Raw genomic sequence first — 20,193 nt, forward strand, 5'->3', positions numbered from 1 at the left:
AATTGAATATCGGCGAGTTACAGATAAACCAATGGAAAAAATCGAAAAAGGTGAAAACACAATAAAGGTGAATATGTACAACCAAATAATACACACATTGATAGCTACAAAAAGTAATGTGTGAACAAAAAACGCGCACAGTAAGAATAAATTTAAAAACAGAAATTTTTTTTTTTTGTTAAAAAAAAAAATTTATTGACATTCTCTGCACATTACAATTATTTTTGCAACTTTAAAAAGGCACAATAGCCCTTTCAAAAGTTGCCGTCAACCCAGGCAGGGGGAGACACTGCCTTGTTGACCCACCGGGGAGATTACCCGGTGATTGGCTAAGAGAAGCCGGAAGAAGAGCCGAAGATATGGAACATTTTTACTGGAGCGATTAACCTTTAATTCGGATTTGTGGGTAGCCACGTCGCCCTCCGTGAACACATCATCGGACTACGCGGACCCCCACGTCCCCTTTCCGGCCAGAGCCCTCCAAACCTCGGTATATGTTATTTTTATATATACCGTACAGTAGGGGCATGACCCCCTACGGGCTTATTATGAGTCAAGGGGAAACGGGGCTACGGAAAGGAAGGGAGCCCAGATATGCACTTCAACTTTTTTAAATAAAATACCGTATGGGGAATCTGAATAGAGCACCGCAATTCCACGTCTTCCATCCAATCCTTACAATTTATTCCGTGTCTTACTCCAAACAGGCACATTTTAAGATCCAGTATTATTACTAACCTAAAAATGAAGATAAAATATAGTTAGCATATCTTTTGTTTGTTTTGTTTATATAGCTTACATGTCAAATAAATTCGTCATATTGGATATTTTCGTACACATTGTCAGGAGCTTCTGAAAAAACAATAGTAATTACAAATAAAACATTACACTCGCACCTGACAGATACTTTAATCCTATTTATATTTCCATTATCGAAAGCGGTTTTCTCAGTATGATAAAAAAAAACGATTTCTATCGAAAAGAAAAATGTTATGTAGATTTATACATGTTTAAATAACGGCTTTATTTATACTTACAAATCCATTTGTAAGAAGAAGAAATTGTTTTTGAAACGTTAATATGGGAATCCAAACAGTCATTACATCTGCAACTTATGCTTTGAAGTTCATTCTAAAATGTAAATTTCAAACACTTAACCAACTAATAAACTGGGATAGAATTAAGAATAACAATCAAGAATTAACTGCTACCAGTTTAGCTTAATGTTGAGATTACTTGCATGTTAACTTTACAGACTATTCGTGATATTCTGGAACATCAAAAATAAGTTGCATGGTTTTGGTGAAATAGTATTACCTGCTTATGCAGTAACTTGAAAGCTCTGTTTCGGATTGAGATTCGTACTCCCATAATGATGCACTCGCTTAAACCAGTGACCTCGTTCTCTCGGCCACAAGAAGATGCACAACATAAATGTCTGGAAATATGGTAGAATTACGTGAAAACGTATATGAACTTTCTAAGAACCTATTGCATGCTTTAACTAGTGAAAACATAAAAATGTACTCCTTCATTTTAGTTAACCCGTTAGGCCAGCTCAACCAAATCCTAGGCAAACCATAAGGAAGATATAACTTGAAAGGCGTTTTTGATTACAGAAGTTTAAAATACCTTTATGATAACCCTTCTTTGAGGTACTGCATTTATTGATATGATGATGATTTTGCGGGTGGAGTTGTTTTGACAGCAACTATCTTTTCATTAACGAAATGGCTAAAACTTTTTTTTTTTTTTTTTACCCAGTTTACTTGTAAGGAGGTTGAATTCCCAAATGCCGCACCAGCGAAAACGTATTTTACGTCGTGTGCGTGCCAGGTTCACCAATGCTCTGGGCGCTAACCTCCAGAAAAATTCAATGGATGGCAAATAGTGCCCTTAAAATGTTTTATCGACTGGCAAAAAGCTGTAGATTACCTAAGTTTATGCTTGAAGTCGACACCCAAGCGATATAAAGGGATCCTTTCCATAATTGTCTTAAGAAATTGTGGTAATGTGATCCAGCAGATCTTCGTCTACGTAAATGGCCGCTGCTATGGTACGATAAAGAGAGCTCTTCGAAAATCTACAGAGATCTTTGGCTTTCATGGTAGTTTATCCAAACAATCGTCTCCATGAATAAACTTACCATCTTACCGGCAGAATTTCTCCCAGTCAAATCGTATATGCAACGATGATATTCCAAGGATTTAACAATTCGTCGTTGTACGTACCTTTGAAAACATATTATAATGATAATCGTTTTGGTCACTAAACGTAAAAGTTTACCTGCAGTATCCGCCAAATCCTCACGACCACCCACCCTTTGCATGGAACCTTAGTTCTGTGGGCGTCAGTCCAGAATAATAGTGTTAGAAACAACTCTCTTGGCAGCGAGGGTTTTTGAATGGCGCTTAAAGTGAAGCAAACCGTGATCTCCATAACCATTAGACGCTCGTTTGCCATTCAAGGCCTGCTTACACTTGGACATATTAATTTAAGATCCTTTGGTGCTGCATTTGGAAACGTCTAATGGGATCTTACTTGGATCCTGCTCGGTTTTGCAAACCTCTTCTGCCCAGCCAATCCATCAGCAATTTAAAACATGTATTAATTTAATAGGAGCACAAGTAATATTGTACTACCTTTCAACATTTTCCACTGTAAAGACTTCTTCATTGCAATGGGGAACACAATGCAAATAAACCACATTTGACGAAGCCATTTGGTGAAGATAATTGCTGCAGGACAGGATCATGTCCTTAGGATAAACATGTTCTGAATTATTCAAAAGAAAATTAAAATCTCCATTAGGAATTATTTAAAACAAATGACAGATGTCTAGTAGATTTAGCACGTTGATCAGACCACAGGAAACCATTTGTTCTATTCGTTATTGAACTCTGCAGCATTTTCATGTGGGATGGTTGCAATGAAACTAATTTTTTTTGCCAATTTCTCAAATTTGTTTCGTCAATGCCTTCTTAGGCAGAAAAGAAATTTACTGACTCTTTAATTTACTCTACAAATCTTTCTCACCTCGTCACCAAGAAGAACAGATGATCATATTTCGTGAACTGTTTTTCAGCAGCCTTGAAGTAACTAACAAGAGAAATTTCCATTTTTATAAGGATAGTGGGTACTCAAAGTTCTAAAATTTAATCTAAAATGTTTTACAGCATTATCCTACAGAAAAAAGATGACAATAGAATAGGGAACATAATAAACCACTCACCAGACATGGGACGAAATTCTTCGATGCAACTAAGAAGCATCAAGGCTGCCAATAGGTACTGCTCATCTTCATGAAAACAATGCAGGATGTCATGACACGAGGATAATGAAAACTAAAGCCACATATTATTGCGAAATCGAAACATTTCAGTAGAGCCACCTATTATCGGGAAATCGAAACATTTCAGTAGAGCCACCTATTATCGGGAAATCGAAACATTTCAGTAGAGCCACCTATTATCGAGAAATCGAAACATTTCACTAGAGCCACCTATTATCGGGAAATCGAAACATTTTAGCACAGCCACCTATTATCGGGAAAACGAAACATTTTAGCACAGCCACCTATTATCGGGAAAACGAAACATTTTAGCACAGCCACCTGTTATCAGGAAATCGTTTAACAGAGCCACCTATTAGCGGGAAATCGAAACATTTTTAGCAGAGCTACCTATTATCGAGAAATCGAAACATTTTAGCACAGCCACCTATGAATGGGAAACTGAAGCATTTCACACATACTTCCACGCAACCTATGAACGGGAAAGCGAAGCATTTAGAAAACAGTTGGCCACCTACGAACCGGAAACTCAAACATTTTAGAAAACAGCACCGCCACCTATGAACGGGAAATCCTAAACATTCCATCTTCAACAGACTTTAGATTTCTTTTCTTAAGGTAAAAGTGCCAACAAAAATGGTCTATGTTAAGTTTAGTCCCCAGGATTTCCCGCTAAACACCATGCCTACAGTAAAAGTATTAGCCAAATCATCATTTTGAAAAATAAAAAAATAAACGGTAACCTTGTTGTCGAACGTTTCTCTCTTGCCCAACTTCTCGTTCCTCTTATCGTCACATTTGCATTCTTCACACACAGCATGTCTCTTTACCCCACTTAAAAAAAACAAACAACATAATTAACAGAATCATGTTTTTGTGAAACATGTTAAACAAAACCTTTTTACCTTGTTGACAGAAATAACCACAAAATAGGACTCACTATCAGTTGGGAACCTCAGCCTAAAAAGTATCAATCAATATTTGTTCGCCATGATTGCTATTTGACAACAATTTCATTCCCTCCTAACCTTTCAATAAAGAAATAGTAGCTCAATATTGAGAATGACATCTTGGCAATTGCCTAACCTCTCTTTCCCTTCTCCTTGTCACGCAATGTAAAAAAATAGTACCTGTTGTAGCATAGGACTTAACATTGTCAGTTGGGAATCTTAACCTAAAAAGTATCAATCAATATTTGTTCGCCATAATTGCTATTTGACTACAATTTCATTCCCTCCTAACTTTTCAAAAAAGAAATAGTAGCTCAATATTGAGAATGACATCTTGGCAATTGCTTTGGCTCTCTTTCTCTTCTCCTTGTCATTCAATGTAAAAAAAATAGTACCTGTTGCAACAATAAAAAATCCAAAAATTCATAATCACAAATATTAAAATAATAAATGAAAATATTTTCACCATCGGAATGGCAAATCAGTGGTGATTTTGCAATTGCTTTGGAGTTTAGAAAGACATCTCATCTTATCCTCTCATCAACACATTCTGGATTACTGCCCTATCAGCATTCTGCCTTTTTGCTTTCAAACAATAAAAACAAATCAGTAAGAAAGGAACACCAAGCAATCTACGAAACACGAAAATGGAAAGAAAATGAATTAAAAATTTACAAGAACAAAAACAATAAAAAATATTAGCTATAGCTAAATATAATACTTTTGTACCTATGTGTTGACTAATACTTAAAGCTGGGATATATGTTACAAATACAACAATATCTGGTAAAATGATAATTTGGTTAACCAAGTATTGCTCTGCTGATATATTATTGTTGTATTACTATTAATATACTGATGATTGTAACCATAAAACAATTACTCCCTGAGCTGTACCTTGTTCAAGAGACGGGAAATGGATAGGAAATCCATGATTTTGAATATATTAAAATGGCGATTTTGAGCGGTACAGTCATTCGGAAATAGCATCCACGTTTAAGCTCACGTCCAAACCAACGTTTCCAATTCAGAAAAATGTGATCCATAAGAACGTTGCCAATCGGAAGCCTAAACGCCCTGTCAGTTGTCAGTTTTCGAGGTTTTTTTCAGCACTTTTGGTTTCTAACTGTCCAAAAGAGGTCAGCACAGTAATTAAGAGAAAATGCTACTAGGAGGGCTTGGATAGCTGGAATTCGGTTTAATCATATAATTTATCTTGGGTTTGAATAGTCTTAGTCCAAATCTTTTGTGTAATTTAAGCAATATCTTATGTATATACCCCTTTTTTAATTTTTTAATTTGGTACCAGTGTCCAGTGCGCCTAGGATTGACATATATTTCAACATAAAACTCACTAGGTGCCACTACAATCGTTAAGGGGGGAGTATCTTGACGACCCAGCTTTATGGCCAAAGTCGACGCATTGAACGAACCATTCCTTTTATCTTTACGACTCTACCCCCCCCCCCCCCCCCCCATTTAAAAAATATTGATTTCTATTAACTATTGATTTTAGATTTTTTTTTCTGGAGACCAAAGTAGTTTCGTCTGTGAGATTAACATAGTTTAAATGATGCTATTTTGAATTTTGACACAAGACCGAGTCGAAAAAAACGAACATCTGTTTCAAAATTTTCCGCTAGTTGCGTCATGTGAGTTATGGAAAGAAATCGGCAATACAATTTTGAAAAGTTCATTTAAAACTTAATTATCAAGTACTTTTGGCGTACTTTGACGTGTCAGTCGCTGTTAGTTAAAAATGGTTTCGTGTATGATGAGACAGAGCGATGAGAAACACATTCTTGGCACCGCTTCTACTGAAATCCTTCTGTGGTCATCAAGGCGAGATCTTATTGCCGTCTCTAACAGTTCTGGTGAAAACTTACATTTGTCATTCAAATATGATGTCGGACTGCTTGAGTTCTGTTTGGGTTTAATCTTTTACAGGTGAAGTTTTTCTTCGTAGGCTATCATGGAGTAAAGTTTGGAAGCTTCCTAAAACCGGAGATGGTGTCAAAGTCACTGCGATTGTTTGGAGACCAGATAGTGTAGTACTTGCAGTGGGATACAGCTCTGGTGATGTGATACTTGTTGATGTTGAGTCTGGAGACATTGTCCACACATTCAATCCATGTGGGGAATCTATTACAGCACTTTCTTGGGAAAACAGTATCAGCAGTCTGAACGAAGAGGCTGATAATCTGTTACTGCCAGAACTGCTTCCTCAGCCTTCAAAAGTGAATTCCTCTAAATTTGATGCAGGACCAATATTGGAAGGTGATAAAAGCTTGAAGAACGAAGAACTGTTGAGCCTTTTGTGGATTGGACTTCAAAATGGTTTGGTTTATGGGTATGCATTTGGGTTGTTTCCTTGCTGCCTTTTAAAACTTTCCGAACTGAGTGGGATGAACGAAACGATTGGTGCTGTTCGCAGTATTTGTCCAAATGGAGAACACAGCCAGTTGTGCATACTAGCCGACTTTCGAGCTGGACGCTCGGAGGTGCTACTGATGACAGTGGACACTCCATTGATAACATATTGTTTAAAAGAACTATACGGACTGGGAGTTCTCTACCGTCAAATAACCGGGCTCATGGATTGCCTAACCAGTGCCCAGAAAGCTCTTCAAGAAGCGTGGGAAGATGCCCTAGTCGACCTCGAATCGAAAATGGTGCGTTATGAGAACAATGATGGCCAGAGTAGTTTATCTGTCGACTTGATGGAGCTCTTGATGTTCGGCCACGCTGGAATTAAACTAGAGAAATTTCTAGTCACAGACCTTACTGACAAGGGTCTTAAAAGAATCGGTCAAGCCGTTGAATTATCTTACAGCAACATGCAGAAACTGCTCGTCAAACACATTGTGTGTGCCAATTACCAACTGTCGCATTATTTGACGCAACTTTGCGGACTGGCTAAACAAGAAGATCGATTCTCTTGCCTAGGCCTTCAAGTCAATTCGTGCTTGGCCGCGTACCGGGCTGCCGGCTCGTTTACCGCCAAGACAGCTGAGCTTCAACAAGTAATAGACGGTTCAATCAAGTACCTCAAAACTTTTTTCCGCTGGCTTTACGTAACTATCCTTCGACTTTCGGATGAACCCATCCCACCTGAACTTGCTACAAGTACCCAGCAAGACGTTCGATTTATCGCCAACTTCTTGGCAAAAGATTTCGAAACAGACGGACAGGTGCGCCTGGATCGTATTGGACAGTATTTAAGAAACGAGCCATTGACTTCTATCGCCAACTCTAAGACTCGTCCTTGGGATATGTTGGCAGAAGCTTGTCCGACTATCACGAATGCTCCTGATTCCGACCTCTTCCAGCCTCGAGCTGAACGGTCGCTTGCTCAAGAATTTGCTCAGTTGGAACAACAGGTCAAAGCTAGTTTTGAAGCCATCCCCTCAGCCGTGGGACAAACTGCGTCTCTGCCGTTCATGACCAATCTTACTTTAGACTGTCAAAGTGATGGCCTAGATAAGATCAAAATTACTTCACGATCCATTAACCAACCTAAAGACCGCTGCAACCTGATTGGCCTAACTAATTCAGCCCCTCCTTCGTCGGGGTTTTATTTGTTTGAATTCGCCTCGGAGAAGGAGCGCAAGAATCTGACGCGGGCAGCATTCTTCTCCTTTAGAAAGTGCGACCATCTACCGCCTGGTGAATATAAAATTAGTGACATGCAGTTCTATAACAACGAAGTTCTGTCGATCTTACTTTTGACTGGAGAGAACACGACCAGTATCTTCCTACAACTTAGCCTAGCCCTATTGCGTGAACAATTGGCACCCATCATGTCACGACGAGGACCATTTAACTCATCATTCCAGTCGGACCTTTTCGCTTCGTCAGTTCTTAGCCAAAGCAACCTGCGATCAGTAGATGTTAATACCTTTATAGAAGCCAGTTCGTTCCGCGTCTTCAACGACTTTCAAGCTACTGCACTCGGATTGTCTTCGAGTCGCAAAATAGCCGCCATATTTTCTGCAGCGAAACGAAAAGTTCGCATATTTGACATGGAAGTGGAAGAAGAGGAAGATGTCGAAGACGAGGATCAAGACATTGAAGATGTTTCGGACCTGTCCCACGGTATGTAAAAGTATAATTCTCGAAAGTTGTGGTAACAAGATAACCCTTGCCAATGTTTACATTCTTCATCACAGAGATATCTAAAGATGGAGGTAACCAAAAAGACGTCAGCGATGTAGACATGGCCGTCTCTCCCTGAATGGTGCATGCTCTTTTGCTGACTAGACGAAACCATCTATATGTTCGTGATGCCTCTCTCGGGATAAGAGCTTTAGTTCGACACCATCCAAACTTAATGCGTCTTGTAGCTGAATTTCGACGTTGTACGCGTTTGCCTATAAATACACATGTTAATAGAAATGCATTAAGCAAAGGCGAACTGCTTTATTTGTTAAACGTACCAATTGAAGGGTGGCCAAGAAGTAGCGGGCTACTTCGTTTTTTGGTTGATCTCTCACAATTTTTGTGAAGGAGCATTGGCTTCCTATTGCTGCTTTAGATCCAAATTCTTCTATGATGCGACTACCATAGAGATGGATGTCGAAATCGCGACGACTTTCGGCCTCTTGAAGTCTGGGTTGTATCATCTCATGCCAAGCTTGTACACGACGAGTTGACTCAGTCGATGTAACAAATTCCTGGCGAAAGATAGCCATTAGGTTATAATAAATAATGTGTTTACTAAAGAATAAAGTCTACCTTTGCAGAGGCAGTGTACTCGGCCATAAACTGCTGAACAAGTTCGAAAAATTGTTTCGATTCATCCAATTCTCTCGTTGGACTCGTAGATCCCACCGGGTCCTCGGCATGGAAACTGCCACTTGAAAAATCTAATAATAAAAAAAAAAAATTCTGATTGGAATTTCTACTTAAGACAACTAACTTTTAACTTTTACCGAGAGCACCAGAATCGTTAAATCTGTCTTCTCCATCAGGGCCATCGTTATCCTCATCATTGTTATTAATGAGATCGTCTCGATGCAGCTCTCCAATTTCCGCTGGAATGTTTCCTTCTTTGGCAAGAACCAAAATAAATTTACGTTTTCATAGTTCAATTATCAAAATAGATACGACTTTCAGGACGAATTTTTTGTTGCTTTTTTATAGTGGTTCCAGTTGTTTTGGTGAAGTGAACGTAATCTTCCCAAAATTCGGGATCAGGTTGGCAGCATTTTAGTACGGGCTTTTTTAGCATTTGGCATTTCCCCAAAAATTCATCGATATCAACAAGTGATTCTTCATACTTCGGTTCTTTCCCTACTTCTTTGCGCTTCCTTCTGCAAATAAGTTGGCTTTATTTTGTTTGACAAATTAAGGTATACCGTGTAACTTACAAGGACAAGGGCACTTTGCATCGAATTGGAAGTCCACAAGGTTTCGCAACAGTGTCTCCATCGGAATAGGGCTCCAAACCACTCCAGGGATCTATTACTTCTTGATTTTCCTATTTTATCGTAAATAGTTTTTTATAGATTCGCAGGTAGGCTAAATAAAAAACTATATACCATACAGAAGGAATAGGAGGAGGAATTCTATCTCGTAGACGCATTCTATCAACAACTCTTCCGTTCATGTCAATAGAATTTTCGTGTTCCTCGATTGCTGGCGGAATAATTTCGCTGCCAGATACATGGTCTACATCATTTTGCCAATCGTCTAAATTAGGAATTTGGTCTTCTAGTTCTATTTCATCTGAATTAATTGGTGTAACGGCAGCTATTGGTTCATTTTGGATTAAATCCGCATCGCAATGCTCACCTACCATTTAAAATGAAAAAAAAAAATTCAGAAATACCATAATCTAACTAACATTTTCCATCTTACCCTGATTTTCGCCATGGGTCTCGGAATGGGAAATTATACCATATGCATGGTGAATTTTGAGAAACAAATTATGGGGGTCAAAAGGGAAATTGGATCTAAGATCAGAAGGGTAGCCCAAGTGCTCATTCGAAAGGGTGTAAAGTTTGATTTTTAAGGGATTTGAACTTCCTATAACTTCTTCCAGCTGTAAGATTTCATATGGTAAAATTTGCATCTTTTTTGTATCTTTGGATCCTCTTTTCTTCAACTTCGATCCAAATTTTCGAAACTTGAGTGGAACAGGTTCTGTTAAAAGATCAATATCTCCTTTATGATGTCGCCTGCGGGAATTTTTTTTGGGCTTTGCTCCCGAGATTTGATTTTCCTCATTTTCATTGATGTTGCTAAACATTCAAACAACTTATTAACAAGTAAATTTTCCATAGGATATTCAATGCAAAATTACCCATTGGAGCTTAAAAATTCTATTACTTCTTGAAGTAAAAGCCATAACTGTTCAACTTTTTTGCTATAGATTTGTGTACTATTTTGCACCACCATAGCAGCTTTTGCAAAATCTAATTTCATTTGCTCGCCATTGACATTTACTTCAATACGTAAATCTTGAATATACTGGACATATTCTTCCAACTTGTCAGCAATATTCAGCTCCCAAAATCCTTGCTTGGTAAGCTCTCGAATTGGTTTAAGAAGGGCTGCAAACTGAGAGCTGAAGACATCGTCTTCTTCAACGGAACTCCCACTCAAATTTGCTTGGCTCATTGTTTACAAAGCTACGACACACGTAAGCTTCACTTGGAAAATATTAACAAATATAAACATACGAAGCTTCATCACTTTCTAAAGACAACAACACACCTAATTTTGTCTAAACCGTAAAAAAAATAATCATTACAATGGTTAAGTAACACCAATTCAAAAATTGAATTTCGGAGTAAAACGTGAATTGTTAAACTTAATGTAAAACGCAAAGGCCTGTGTGCTACAAGAAAAGGGCAGAAAGATTCATAAGATGCCACCTATGAGCTATAAACTATGTCAGTTTTCCAGCGAGTTGCATTCTTACAAAAATTCCAAACTTATATACCTTTATACATTCCTAGTACGAGTTACGGATTATTTTAAAACAAAAAATTTAGAAAAATAATTGTTCCAAAATAGAAAATGGAAGATATGAATATCATTGTTTTTTTAATCACGGAGGGCTAGTCGACTGGCCTTCTTGGTATTTTAATTTTTCACCGCCTAGCGCCTACTGCTTTTTGGCTTTCATAATTCGTATGCTATAGGTCTGACTTTCTGAATTCGGCCGTTTCACAATTGTCAGCAAGGTTCACACGACTCCCGCGTGTTGAAATTACTGTTGTGTTCTAAAAATTTGTGTGACAAGCGCTAGCCATTGTAAGTTAGAATTGTGAAGTTTTCAAATCAGAGTTATTGTGTCGTGTTTCATTGCGTATCCAATAAGCAACGGAAGAAATTTTCTAATTCATTTTTCATCTTTAGCTGCGGAGTGTGCCGGCATCCTAAATGATACAAGTTTAAAAAATGTTTGGACAAAATAGACCCACTTTTGGAGCACCAACATCAAATACGTTTGGTACTATAAATTATTCCTATGTTTTACCAGTTTATTTTGTGCTACGTTTTTTTCTTGGTGATTCAATGCCTATTACTTATTGAATTGTGACCTGTTTTTTCTTTATAGGTGCTTTTGGTACAAACACATCAACAGGGTTTGGGCAGTCATCTTTTGGAGCAAAGCCAACTGCAACTGCTGCACCAACGTTCCAACCAACTGGGTTTGGGTCCAATACATCTATGTTTGGAAGTACAGCTACCGCAACAAGCCAACCCTCTAGTGGTTTGTTTGGTACTCCATCAGCAACTTTTGGAGCTGCACAGCCTACAACAGGATTTGGCACACCTGCCCCTAACACTGGCTTTGGAGGTAGTATAGTTAGTAGTTTCTACCACCAATTTTGATGATTTTACATGTAAAAACACACAAAGTCCTGTTTATGATTACAACCAGGATCCTTGATTTAGTTTTTATTTCATTTTGTAAGGGTTTGGTGGTGGTGCATCTGGTGGAAGCTTGTTTGGAACTCCTGCTCCTTCAACAGGGATGTTTGGATCCAATGTCCAACCAGCTGCTCCTGCAAGTGGAACAACTGGGATGTTTGGAGCAGCAACAAACACAGGGTTTGGAACACAGGCAAAGCCTGCATTTGGGTTTGGTGCCACTAGTACTTCCAGCAGCTTGTTTGGTCAGCCTCAAACCCAACCAACCCAAACGACCTCGCTTTTTGGACAGCAAACAGCACAAGCCGCTCCATCCACTGGTACTGGATTGTTTGGGTCGTCATCTTTTGGCAGCACTATGGGAGCGTTCGGCTCCTCCTCGGGGACCACTGGCACAACGGTTAAATTTAATCCACCAGCAGGGACAGATTCGATGGTATAGCCTATATCTTTTACAGTTTTCTCTTCCACACGGATCATTAATGTTTCTTCTCCATAGATGAAGAACAATACTCAAACTACTATTAGTACCCATCACCAGTGCATAACCTGCATGAAAGAATACGAAAATAAGTCTTTAGAAGAGCTCCGATTTGAAGATTACTCGGTCGGAAGAAAAGGACCAACTCCGGGAGCCGGTCCACAACCTGGAGGACTATTTGGAGCGACCACTGCTACCACTCAGGCCACCCCCTTATTTGGAACTCAACAAACGCCCCTTTTTGGAACACCAACATCTAGTAAGCGTCACTTTTAGTGACATCTTTTTTTTTTTCTTTTTCGTTAGAATGGGGTAACCAAACAATTGCATTATTGTAGCTATGGGACAGCCGAGCTTGTTTGGACAACCTCAACAGCAACAAGCACAGCAACCCGCTTTTGGAACAAAACCAATTGGTTTTGGCCAACCCACTACTTCGACTACGTCAACGTTTGGCTTCGGGCAAACAGCACCGCAACAACAACAGACAAGCATCTTTGGTCAGCCACAGCAAGCCAAGCAGTTTGGCGCATCAATTTTCGGTACAACAACTACGAGCCAACCTGCTCCAGCATTCGGAACACAAGCACCGGCGACTGGGTTTGGATTTGGCACTCCCCAACAAGTACATTTTCTTTTTGTAATTTGTTTTTTTAATTCCATTTTTAATTTTTGTCTTACCAATTATCATAGACTCAAAGCCTTTTCAATGCTCCTAAACCAGCTATGGGGGTCCAGACTTCGACAACAGGATTCGGTTTCCCACAGACGACTACCACTCAGTCTGCTGGAACAAATATCTTTGGCGCCAAACCAGGCTTTGGAGCTACATCTACCCCTGGGTTTGGAGCAACCCCTGCCCAAACTACCACACCAGCCTTTGGCGGATTTGGTAATTCGTCATACGTTTACAACAACAACAAAAAAGAATTTTGAACACATTGGTTCATGTTTTGTTTTCTCTGTTCAGGTACTACCGGAACTGGTTTATTCACTCCTGGGCAATCTGTTTTTGGGGTGAAGCCAGCTGGGACAACTTTCGGTACTGCAACATCTACGGCGCCGACCCTTGGGTTCGGCCAGACTCCTTCAATGTTCGGAGGAACATCAGCTGCTAGCGCGAAGCCTGGTCTGTTTGGTACTTCAACATCTTCTGGCAGTTCTGGTTTTGGAACAACACCTAGCTTTGGAACAACTGTGGGAGGTATGGGTACTACTGCGCCTGGCTCTCTCTTCGGTGGGACCGGTGCCGGCGCTCCTACTTCGCTGTCTTTCGGAACAACGCAACCAGCTGCAGGGGCCAATACTTCTCAGCTTCCTATACATCAATACATCTTGACGCTTAGTGAGATTTCTCAATCGAGTGATCATCCTCTTTTCAGGAAGATGTTGGAACCATCAGGTAAGTCTCGAATAACTTTCGTTTAACAGCGGGTTAACGATTCATGTTTGAAATGCAGGCAAAGCAGAAGAGTTGATCAAATCGAGCACACGTACCAGCCTATCGAACGGTGCAGCACCAACTCCACCCCAGTATCGAATCTCCCCAATGCCCTCGAGTAAAATTCGCACTAAAGCTTTACTTAACGGATCATCGACTAGTGGTGGAAGACGGTCGATATTTGAAGGATTGAGTGACGAAGAAGAAGGTGAAGAAACCGGAACTGCTTCAGAAACTAAAACGGATTTCTTCGTACCGCGTCGAAGTGTCAAGAAATTGCAGTTGAAAGCGATCACGCTCGATACTACCGTCGAAGCTGAGGATAAGGCGGATGAGACTGAACCCATTAAAACAGCGCCTGCAATCTCTCCGGAGGATAGAACGCCCGTTGTCGATTCACGACCTAACCCGAGAATCCGAGAAGAACTTGACGATAGCCTGACGGTATTGAAGATACGCCGTCCGACCGTTGCATTCCTTAACCAATCCGTGGCGTTAGATCGCAGCAGTATGCTCGACGAAACTGGAATTGGGGAAGGTGAAGTCACTGTTGCGGAGGAGATAAGCGAAACGGTAGAAGAGGAACCAGTTCCCACTCATCCCGCTGGAATAGTTCTACGTCGTTGCGGGTATTCAACCATTCCGACAATGGAGGAATTGGCAATCAAAGGCTTAGATGGAAATGGGAAGTGCATCGTTACTTCATTTTCAATTATCCGACAAGGCTACGGTCAAATATTTTTCGAAGGCCCATTGGATGTTGCTAATTTAAATCTGGACGAAATCGGTGGGTGTCATTAATACTTGCACAATTAATGCTTGAAACTTATTAAAATTTACTTCTTTTTCACGTAGTAATTTTCCGCCACAAGGAAGTGACAGTATACCCAGACGATTCCAAGAAGCCGCCTGAAGGAGAAGGACTAAATCGCCGGGCTGAAATCACTCTAGACCGGGTCTGGCCAGTAGATAAATCCACTGGAGAGTACATCACCAATCCCGATAGACTGTCTTTGATGCGTTATGAAGAACGATTGGCTCGAGCAGCTCATCGTCTGCAAGCCAAATTTATCGAGTATCGACCCGAAACGGGTTCTTGGGTGTTCCGAGTGAACCATTTCTCAAAATACGGCTTAGAGGATTCAGATGAAGAAAATGAACTGCCCGTTGTCCCGCCCAAAGCTGCTACCCTTCCAACCTTACAAGGCCAGGCGGCTCAGGTTACCACCACCGGTGCTGGTAAGTGGAGGATGTGTTACTTTGAAAACCAGGTCAGTAGTTTTGGAAGTCAATTTGTTTGCACTTTGTGTAGGATTGGGAGGCCTGTCGACCACCATTGCTCAAGCGACTTCAATGTCGATGACATTCGAGGAAGACATGGGTGTTGAAGACGATATGGTGATCACGCAGTTCGGCCATGAGTTTGAAGACTCTGCTCGCGTCCAGTCACCTCCTCCGGTCAGCACACAATTAGCAAGGACATTAGGAATGCCTTCTCAGAGAGTTCAGATCATGAAAGCTTCTTTCTTCGATGCTGATAACGACTTTATACAAGATGTGTCAATGGGTAGGTTTAACCCATTTCTGACTATCCTCTACATAAAAATTAAAATCTATACGTCTTAACAGGTGTTGGCAGTTTTCTAGAGCAATCAGTACGGATGTCTCAGTCGATTGCACCACGAAAAGATATGAGTCGCATGTTTAAAGACTCGCCCGTGCGTAGCCCGGGAAGTCTTTTCAAGTCTAGCGCCATAGCTACGATTCAGCAACCGGATGATGTTAACAAATCGCATGTGCCGATGGAACAAACCCTTAATGCCACCGCCAAAATGCAAGATTTTACTGGGATAGAAAACTTGTCAACTTACGTCCGATTAGAACATGTCAGAAATCCGGATCAATGCCGGAAGGTAGTACCCCGCTTTGCTACAGCTGATATTACTCTGTCACGATCTGTAATGCAAGGCAAGTTTGGCATTGTTATGGACGCTGCCTTGTTCCAGAACCGACAGTTTCGGGTGGGTTGGGGTCCAGACTTGCATCACCTGGAACTCAAAGCAACCAAGCGTCTTTCTCTGTTAACCGTGAAAACGTCCGGCCTAAGGCATATTATCAATCCTGAAGATGATGTCTTCACAGTCGAAAGCAAAAACCCTTACGTTGTCCTTCTAGCGACCTATTTGAATCATACGAAGCAAACCGTGGTTGATGGCGTCCCGATACTTTATCCTCTACCTGGTTCTCAGGCCGTCGGTTTCCTAAAAGCAGCCACTGAGAGTCTAACCTCGAAATTGAAGACGAGTGGCAGTCCCGAAACACTGCAATTATTGAATTATATGGGCAAAGTCTGGAATCTTTGCATCGCTCTTTGGGGGCCTCTAGACGTGGAAAGTGGTTCACACGCGGAGACCATGGCCAGGAAAGACACGTTAACTCATTGGCTCGAAGAAGCCGCCACGGAAACCAACATCACAGGTCTCAATGAAGAAGAAGAGGTACCTTGTTCAAGTGTTTCTTTGAGTATCTCGTTAATCAGTAGTATCTTTTTCGATTTAGGTTTTGACTTTACTCGCCCGGCATGATGTTGCTAGTGCTGCTCGCCTTGCCCACAAAAACGGCGAGTACTACCTGGCGCTGCTAATTTCTCAAGCAGGATCGTCTTTGGCTTTCAAGGGGATGCTGCAACGCCAACTTCACCTCTGGACGGAAAACCGTGCAGATGCCTTTATTACTGAAGACCGGCTTCGGGTCTTTGCCTTATTGGCGGGAATCACAGTGTGGGAAACCACTTGCGGCAAGATCAACACTTGTGAAGGAATGGATTGGATCAAAGCTCTGGCCCATCATTTGTGGTACGTTATTTCTCCAGTGGGGAGCATCACCGACGCACTGCTAGAGTACGAGGCTGCCTGCGGGATATCGAAAGATGAGAGTGGCGGAGAAATTTACGCTAGTGGACCATCGCCTTCCTATTCACAGTCCCCTACCCAGTTCAGGTACTTCGTCGTTTAAACGAACAGTCAGATAGAATATTCTATATTCTCAAATTGAATCTTTTCAGAGATCTGTGCTTCCAATTAATTTCACTCTACTGTCATCGTACCACCCCGCTTGAGAAATTGATGAATCCCTTGAGTCACACATGGAACGTATGTGAAAACGTACTGTCTTGGTTGCTGTGGCAGCAATTGCAAGCTTTGGGTTACTCGCATCTTTCAGAAACGGCAGCAGCACAAATGACAACTGCCTTTGCTTCCCAGTTAGAGAACTGTGGCTTGTGGCATTGGGCCGTCTTTGTAGCGATGCACCTCAAGGCGACGCCCTCATTCATTCAATCGTTTGTGGAAGACATTCTCGGACGCCATATCGGCCAAGAAAAGGATGAAAAATGCGAGCGTTTCCTCGTGGAAAAGCTTGGCATCCCGCAGCAGTGGATCGAAAAATCTCGGGCGGTTAAAGCGCTTTATTCATTTTCCCCAAGACTTCAAGCCACGTCTCTCCTTGCTGCTGGACTTTACAATCAAGCCCATGATGTCATCTGTGATGAACTTGCACCTGAAGCCATTTTGTCGGAATCCTACCAGGAACTGGAGGAACTCTTGGCTCCCTTAGCTGATCCTGAACGTTCCAGCATGATTGCCGATTGGTACCTCAAAGGCAAAGTCTATTGGAATTACATCACCGTGGTCAAAGCAGTAGATCGAATTTTAAAGCAGGTAAAGGTTTCCACATGTCATTAGTTGTTCTATTGCTGTTTATGTTTCCGTATTTGTTGCTTAAGGATAACTCCAATGAAAAGGGGATGCAACTAGAAAAATTAACACCGGACTTGACATCGCTGTGTAGCTTGGTATCCTCTCTACCCGTACCAACCGCCAAACATAGGCTAGTTCGCACGGAAATCGCACAGAAAGCGGCCTACATTTTGAAAAACGTCATCGGGCTACAGGTAAACTTCTGACTACTATCTTCGATTATTCTTCCTCATTTTGATTAATGGCTTCGTTTTCGCATCTCCAGTCCGTCAACGCGTCCGAAGAAATTGTGGTTCCCCCTCGTTTTGTCCTACCACAGCTCCGTCAGCTTCCTGTGACGCAGGATTATTCGCTGTCTGAGCTCAACAATGTTGTTCGGGCATATTTTCTAGAACTCAAGGTTTAAACGGTGCCAAGTTCAAAGGATCCCGTATATATTTTTTTCTTCTTTTTTTTATAAACTCAAAATTGTCTTGGGAATGAAGCTTGACATTGCCTCCTTCCCAATCTAAGATTTATGATTTTACATTTTTACCACTGTGTGGATGAATGTGCAGCGACACAAAATTTCATTTGTTGATAAAACCCCGCCTGTCTGATGGTTGAAAATAAACGATTGTCCCTTCCATCCTCCAGTTCAAAACACAATGTTTTTCTTGGCCGTTAAATTTTCAAGGTAAATGTTTAATAATTACCTAATTGCCTTATTGTGTCGTCGCCATTGCACCGTGACTGTATCGAATAAGGAATAAAATTCGCAAATAAAAGATGTTGATATCAAACTGCAAAACAATAATGTTAAGGCCGAACTTTTTGCTGCTTGTGAGTCGTCTAGCCCTTTGCTATTGATAAAGTGCGTTCTTGGCCACTACCAAACTTGTCATCTTTCTGACGGACGCGTTCCAATTATCTCATATTTGGCACCAGTGGGAAAGTTTTAAATGTCTGAGAAAACTCTTTTTACCATCGTTTCTTTTTTATCTTGTCGTTTTTTTTCTTTTCCTTGTCAAGTGATGTGCAATGGAGTCGTGTCTATCAAACCTACGAATCCCCCTTAAAGTTGATCGGTATCAAGGAAGGCGTCGATTGACACAAATTGGCTGTCTCGTCTGTTGATGTGTAAATTGAAACGGATCGACAGAAACGACTTGCTGAACTTCCATGACCATCGTGGCTTTAAGGCAAGACCTAAACTTGCTGCCAAGAAAACCATGTAACTGTTTTTAATGGGGCAATAAGAAAACAAAAGCAAATCGTAACTCTTTAAACTCTAGCCGACCAAAAGAAAAGCCGTGTGAGTTGATATCAAACACAAGAAGAACTTTGCTTAAACTGACATATGAGAACGTAAAAAAGGACAACCTAGCTGGGAAATGGCTCTAAACATTCATTTTCCATGGTACATGCAATTCAAGAGAACCACGTGGGCATAAACGATGCCTCTATAGTGGAACTATCGAATGGATTTAGCCAATCCACCGAAGCCTCTTTTTTCTCTTATGGAAATAGCAAGTCTCCATTTTTTGCCATAAGTATGTTTGTACTCATACATGTATATAAATACTGGAGCTGCTTCGTGAGTTGTTTTAAGAATTTAGAAACGTTGTTTTCATAGGACGATGGAGACATTTTACACACCAGAGGAGATTCTAGTACATGAGCCATATGGGCCTCTATGTAATGGAAGAATAAAACACATAATAAAATGAAAACAAAAAATCAAGAATGAGGGCGACGGGCGTGCAAAAGAGGCATCGTGAATGGGTTTCCCTATACAGGGAAGCGAAGGGAAAAAGACGACGGGCAATCTGAGCCTTGTGGGTCATGAATAAATCACCAGTTGACTCACTTTGTGCGCGCAAACTTGCTACACGGGCCTATTAAAGTGGCAACAGCACCGTTTTCTTTTCATCTTCGTCTAACGGCGAAACGGGGACCTTGATTTTTGTACAGGAGCGACGGACGAGAGTCGCCGGAAGACTTGCTGGATGGCGAATAAAAAGCGACATCCGCCGTATTAGTCACTTTGAAGACGTGGTTGTCTTGTCCTCGTTTCGTTTGTGAAAAGTTTTTAAAAAAGACGAGACGACAGATAGGAAGAAAATCGTCATTGCATCAAATCGATTGATGTGCTGTTTTGTTGAATCCTTTGCAGTAGAATCAGCGTTTGCTGTTTCTGCACAGGATCGTACAATTTCTGATTGCATGACCTGCACTGCAGCATTTATTTAAATTTCCCATTCAAGTTTACGAAGTAGAAAACGATCAAGGAAAACACCAAGCGGGACAAGGTTGCGAGATCGAATCTCGGCCGCCATTTAGCTGATACGCAAATATATCCCGCAAAACTGGGATGGGTAATATTATTGAGAAGCAGTGCAACAGCG

The 20,193-nt window shown here is 40.9% G+C and overlaps 3 protein-coding genes across 5 annotated transcripts; 2 read left to right on the forward strand and 1 right to left on the reverse strand.

Annotated features, from left to right (window-relative positions):
- Positions 1-5,785: 5,785 nt before the first annotated feature.
- LOC130699584 (anaphase-promoting complex subunit 4-like) lies at positions 5,786-8,637 on the forward strand. Its single transcript, XM_057521837.2, has 3 exons — positions 5,786-6,116; positions 6,190-8,337; positions 8,412-8,637. Exons 1-3 carry the CDS (start codon positions 6,002-6,004, stop codon positions 8,474-8,476), a joined length of 2,328 nt encoding a protein of 775 aa, XP_057377820.1. The 5' UTR covers positions 5,786-6,001; the 3' UTR covers positions 8,477-8,637.
- LOC130699661 (condensin-2 complex subunit H2-like) lies at positions 8,320-11,064 on the reverse strand. 3 transcript variants are annotated; one of them, XM_057521880.2, is made up of 10 exons: positions 10,960-11,047; positions 10,547-10,895; positions 10,102-10,484; positions 9,788-10,035; positions 9,612-9,721; positions 9,352-9,554; positions 9,174-9,290; positions 8,977-9,107; positions 8,679-8,915; positions 8,320-8,612 (listed from the first exon to the last, which is right to left on the reverse strand). In XM_057521880.2, exons 2-10 carry the CDS (start codon positions 10,861-10,863, stop codon positions 8,499-8,501), a joined length of 1,860 nt encoding a protein of 619 aa, XP_057377863.1. In that variant the 5' UTR covers positions 10,864-10,895; positions 10,960-11,047; the 3' UTR covers positions 8,320-8,498. The 3 variants fall into 3 exon arrangements, with proteins under 3 accessions (XP_057377863.1, XP_057377871.1, XP_057377859.1); XM_057521888.2 differs by having other exon boundaries at positions 9,174-9,287; positions 10,547-11,064; XM_057521876.2 differs by having other exon boundaries at positions 10,547-11,062.
- Positions 11,065-11,359: 295 nt separating this feature from the next.
- Positions 11,360-18,588, forward strand: LOC130699443 (nuclear pore complex protein Nup98-Nup96-like). The gene is made up of 16 exons (XM_057521784.2): positions 11,360-11,502; positions 11,608-11,701; positions 11,810-12,052; positions 12,171-12,562; positions 12,626-12,866; positions 12,946-13,232; positions 13,301-13,499; positions 13,578-14,009; positions 14,068-14,835; positions 14,904-15,287; positions 15,361-15,615; positions 15,678-16,546; positions 16,608-17,047; positions 17,113-17,767; positions 17,833-18,000; positions 18,072-18,588. Exons 2-16 carry the CDS (start codon positions 11,650-11,652, stop codon positions 18,210-18,212), a joined length of 5,526 nt encoding a protein of 1,841 aa, XP_057377767.1. The 5' UTR covers positions 11,360-11,502; positions 11,608-11,649; the 3' UTR covers positions 18,213-18,588.
- Positions 18,589-20,193: the final 1,605 nt, after the last annotated feature.

This window comes from Daphnia carinata, chromosome 10, assembly GCF_022539665.2.
Source record: "Daphnia carinata strain CSIRO-1 chromosome 10, CSIRO_AGI_Dcar_HiC_V3, whole genome shotgun sequence".
NCBI classification, from domain to species: domain Eukaryota; kingdom Metazoa; phylum Arthropoda; class Branchiopoda; order Diplostraca; family Daphniidae; genus Daphnia; species Daphnia carinata.

What these genes read in the sequence shown, in the direction of transcription:
- LOC130699443 (XM_057521784.2), top strand. Translation starts at nt 11,650, where the DNA reads ATGTTTGGACAAAATAGACCCACTTTTGGAGCACCAACATCAAATACG. An exon ending in CAGCAGGGACAGATTCGATG is followed by an intron (nt 12,563 to 12,625) that starts GTATAGCCTATA and finishes TCTTCTCCATAG; the next exon opens with ATGAAGAACAATACTCAAAC. An exon ending in GATTTGGCACTCCCCAACAA is followed by an intron (nt 13,233 to 13,300) that starts GTACATTTTCTT and finishes CAATTATCATAG; the next exon opens with ACTCAAAGCCTTTTCAATGC.
- LOC130699584 (XM_057521837.2), top strand. Translation starts at nt 6,002, where the DNA reads ATGGTTTCGTGTATGATGAGACAGAGCGATGAGAAACACATTCTTGGC. An exon ending in TGCCGTCTCTAACAGTTCTG is followed by an intron (nt 6,117 to 6,189) that starts GTGAAAACTTAC and finishes AATCTTTTACAG; the next exon opens with GTGAAGTTTTTCTTCGTAGG. An exon ending in TGTTTCGGACCTGTCCCACG is followed by an intron (nt 8,338 to 8,411) that starts GTATGTAAAAGT and finishes TCTTCATCACAG; the next exon opens with AGATATCTAAAGATGGAGGT.
- LOC130699661 (XM_057521876.2), bottom strand. Translation starts at nt 10,863, where the DNA reads ATGAGCCAAGCAAATTTGAGTGGGAGTTCCGTTGAAGAAGACGATGTC. An exon ending in GAATTTTTAAGCTCCAATGG is followed by an intron (nt 10,485 to 10,546) that starts GTAATTTTGCAT and finishes TTGAATGTTTAG; the next exon opens with CAACATCAATGAAAATGAGG. An exon ending in TCTTGGCCACCCTTCAATTG is followed by an intron (nt 8,613 to 8,678) that starts GTACGTTTAACA and finishes GTGTATTTATAG; the next exon opens with GCAAACGCGTACAACGTCGA.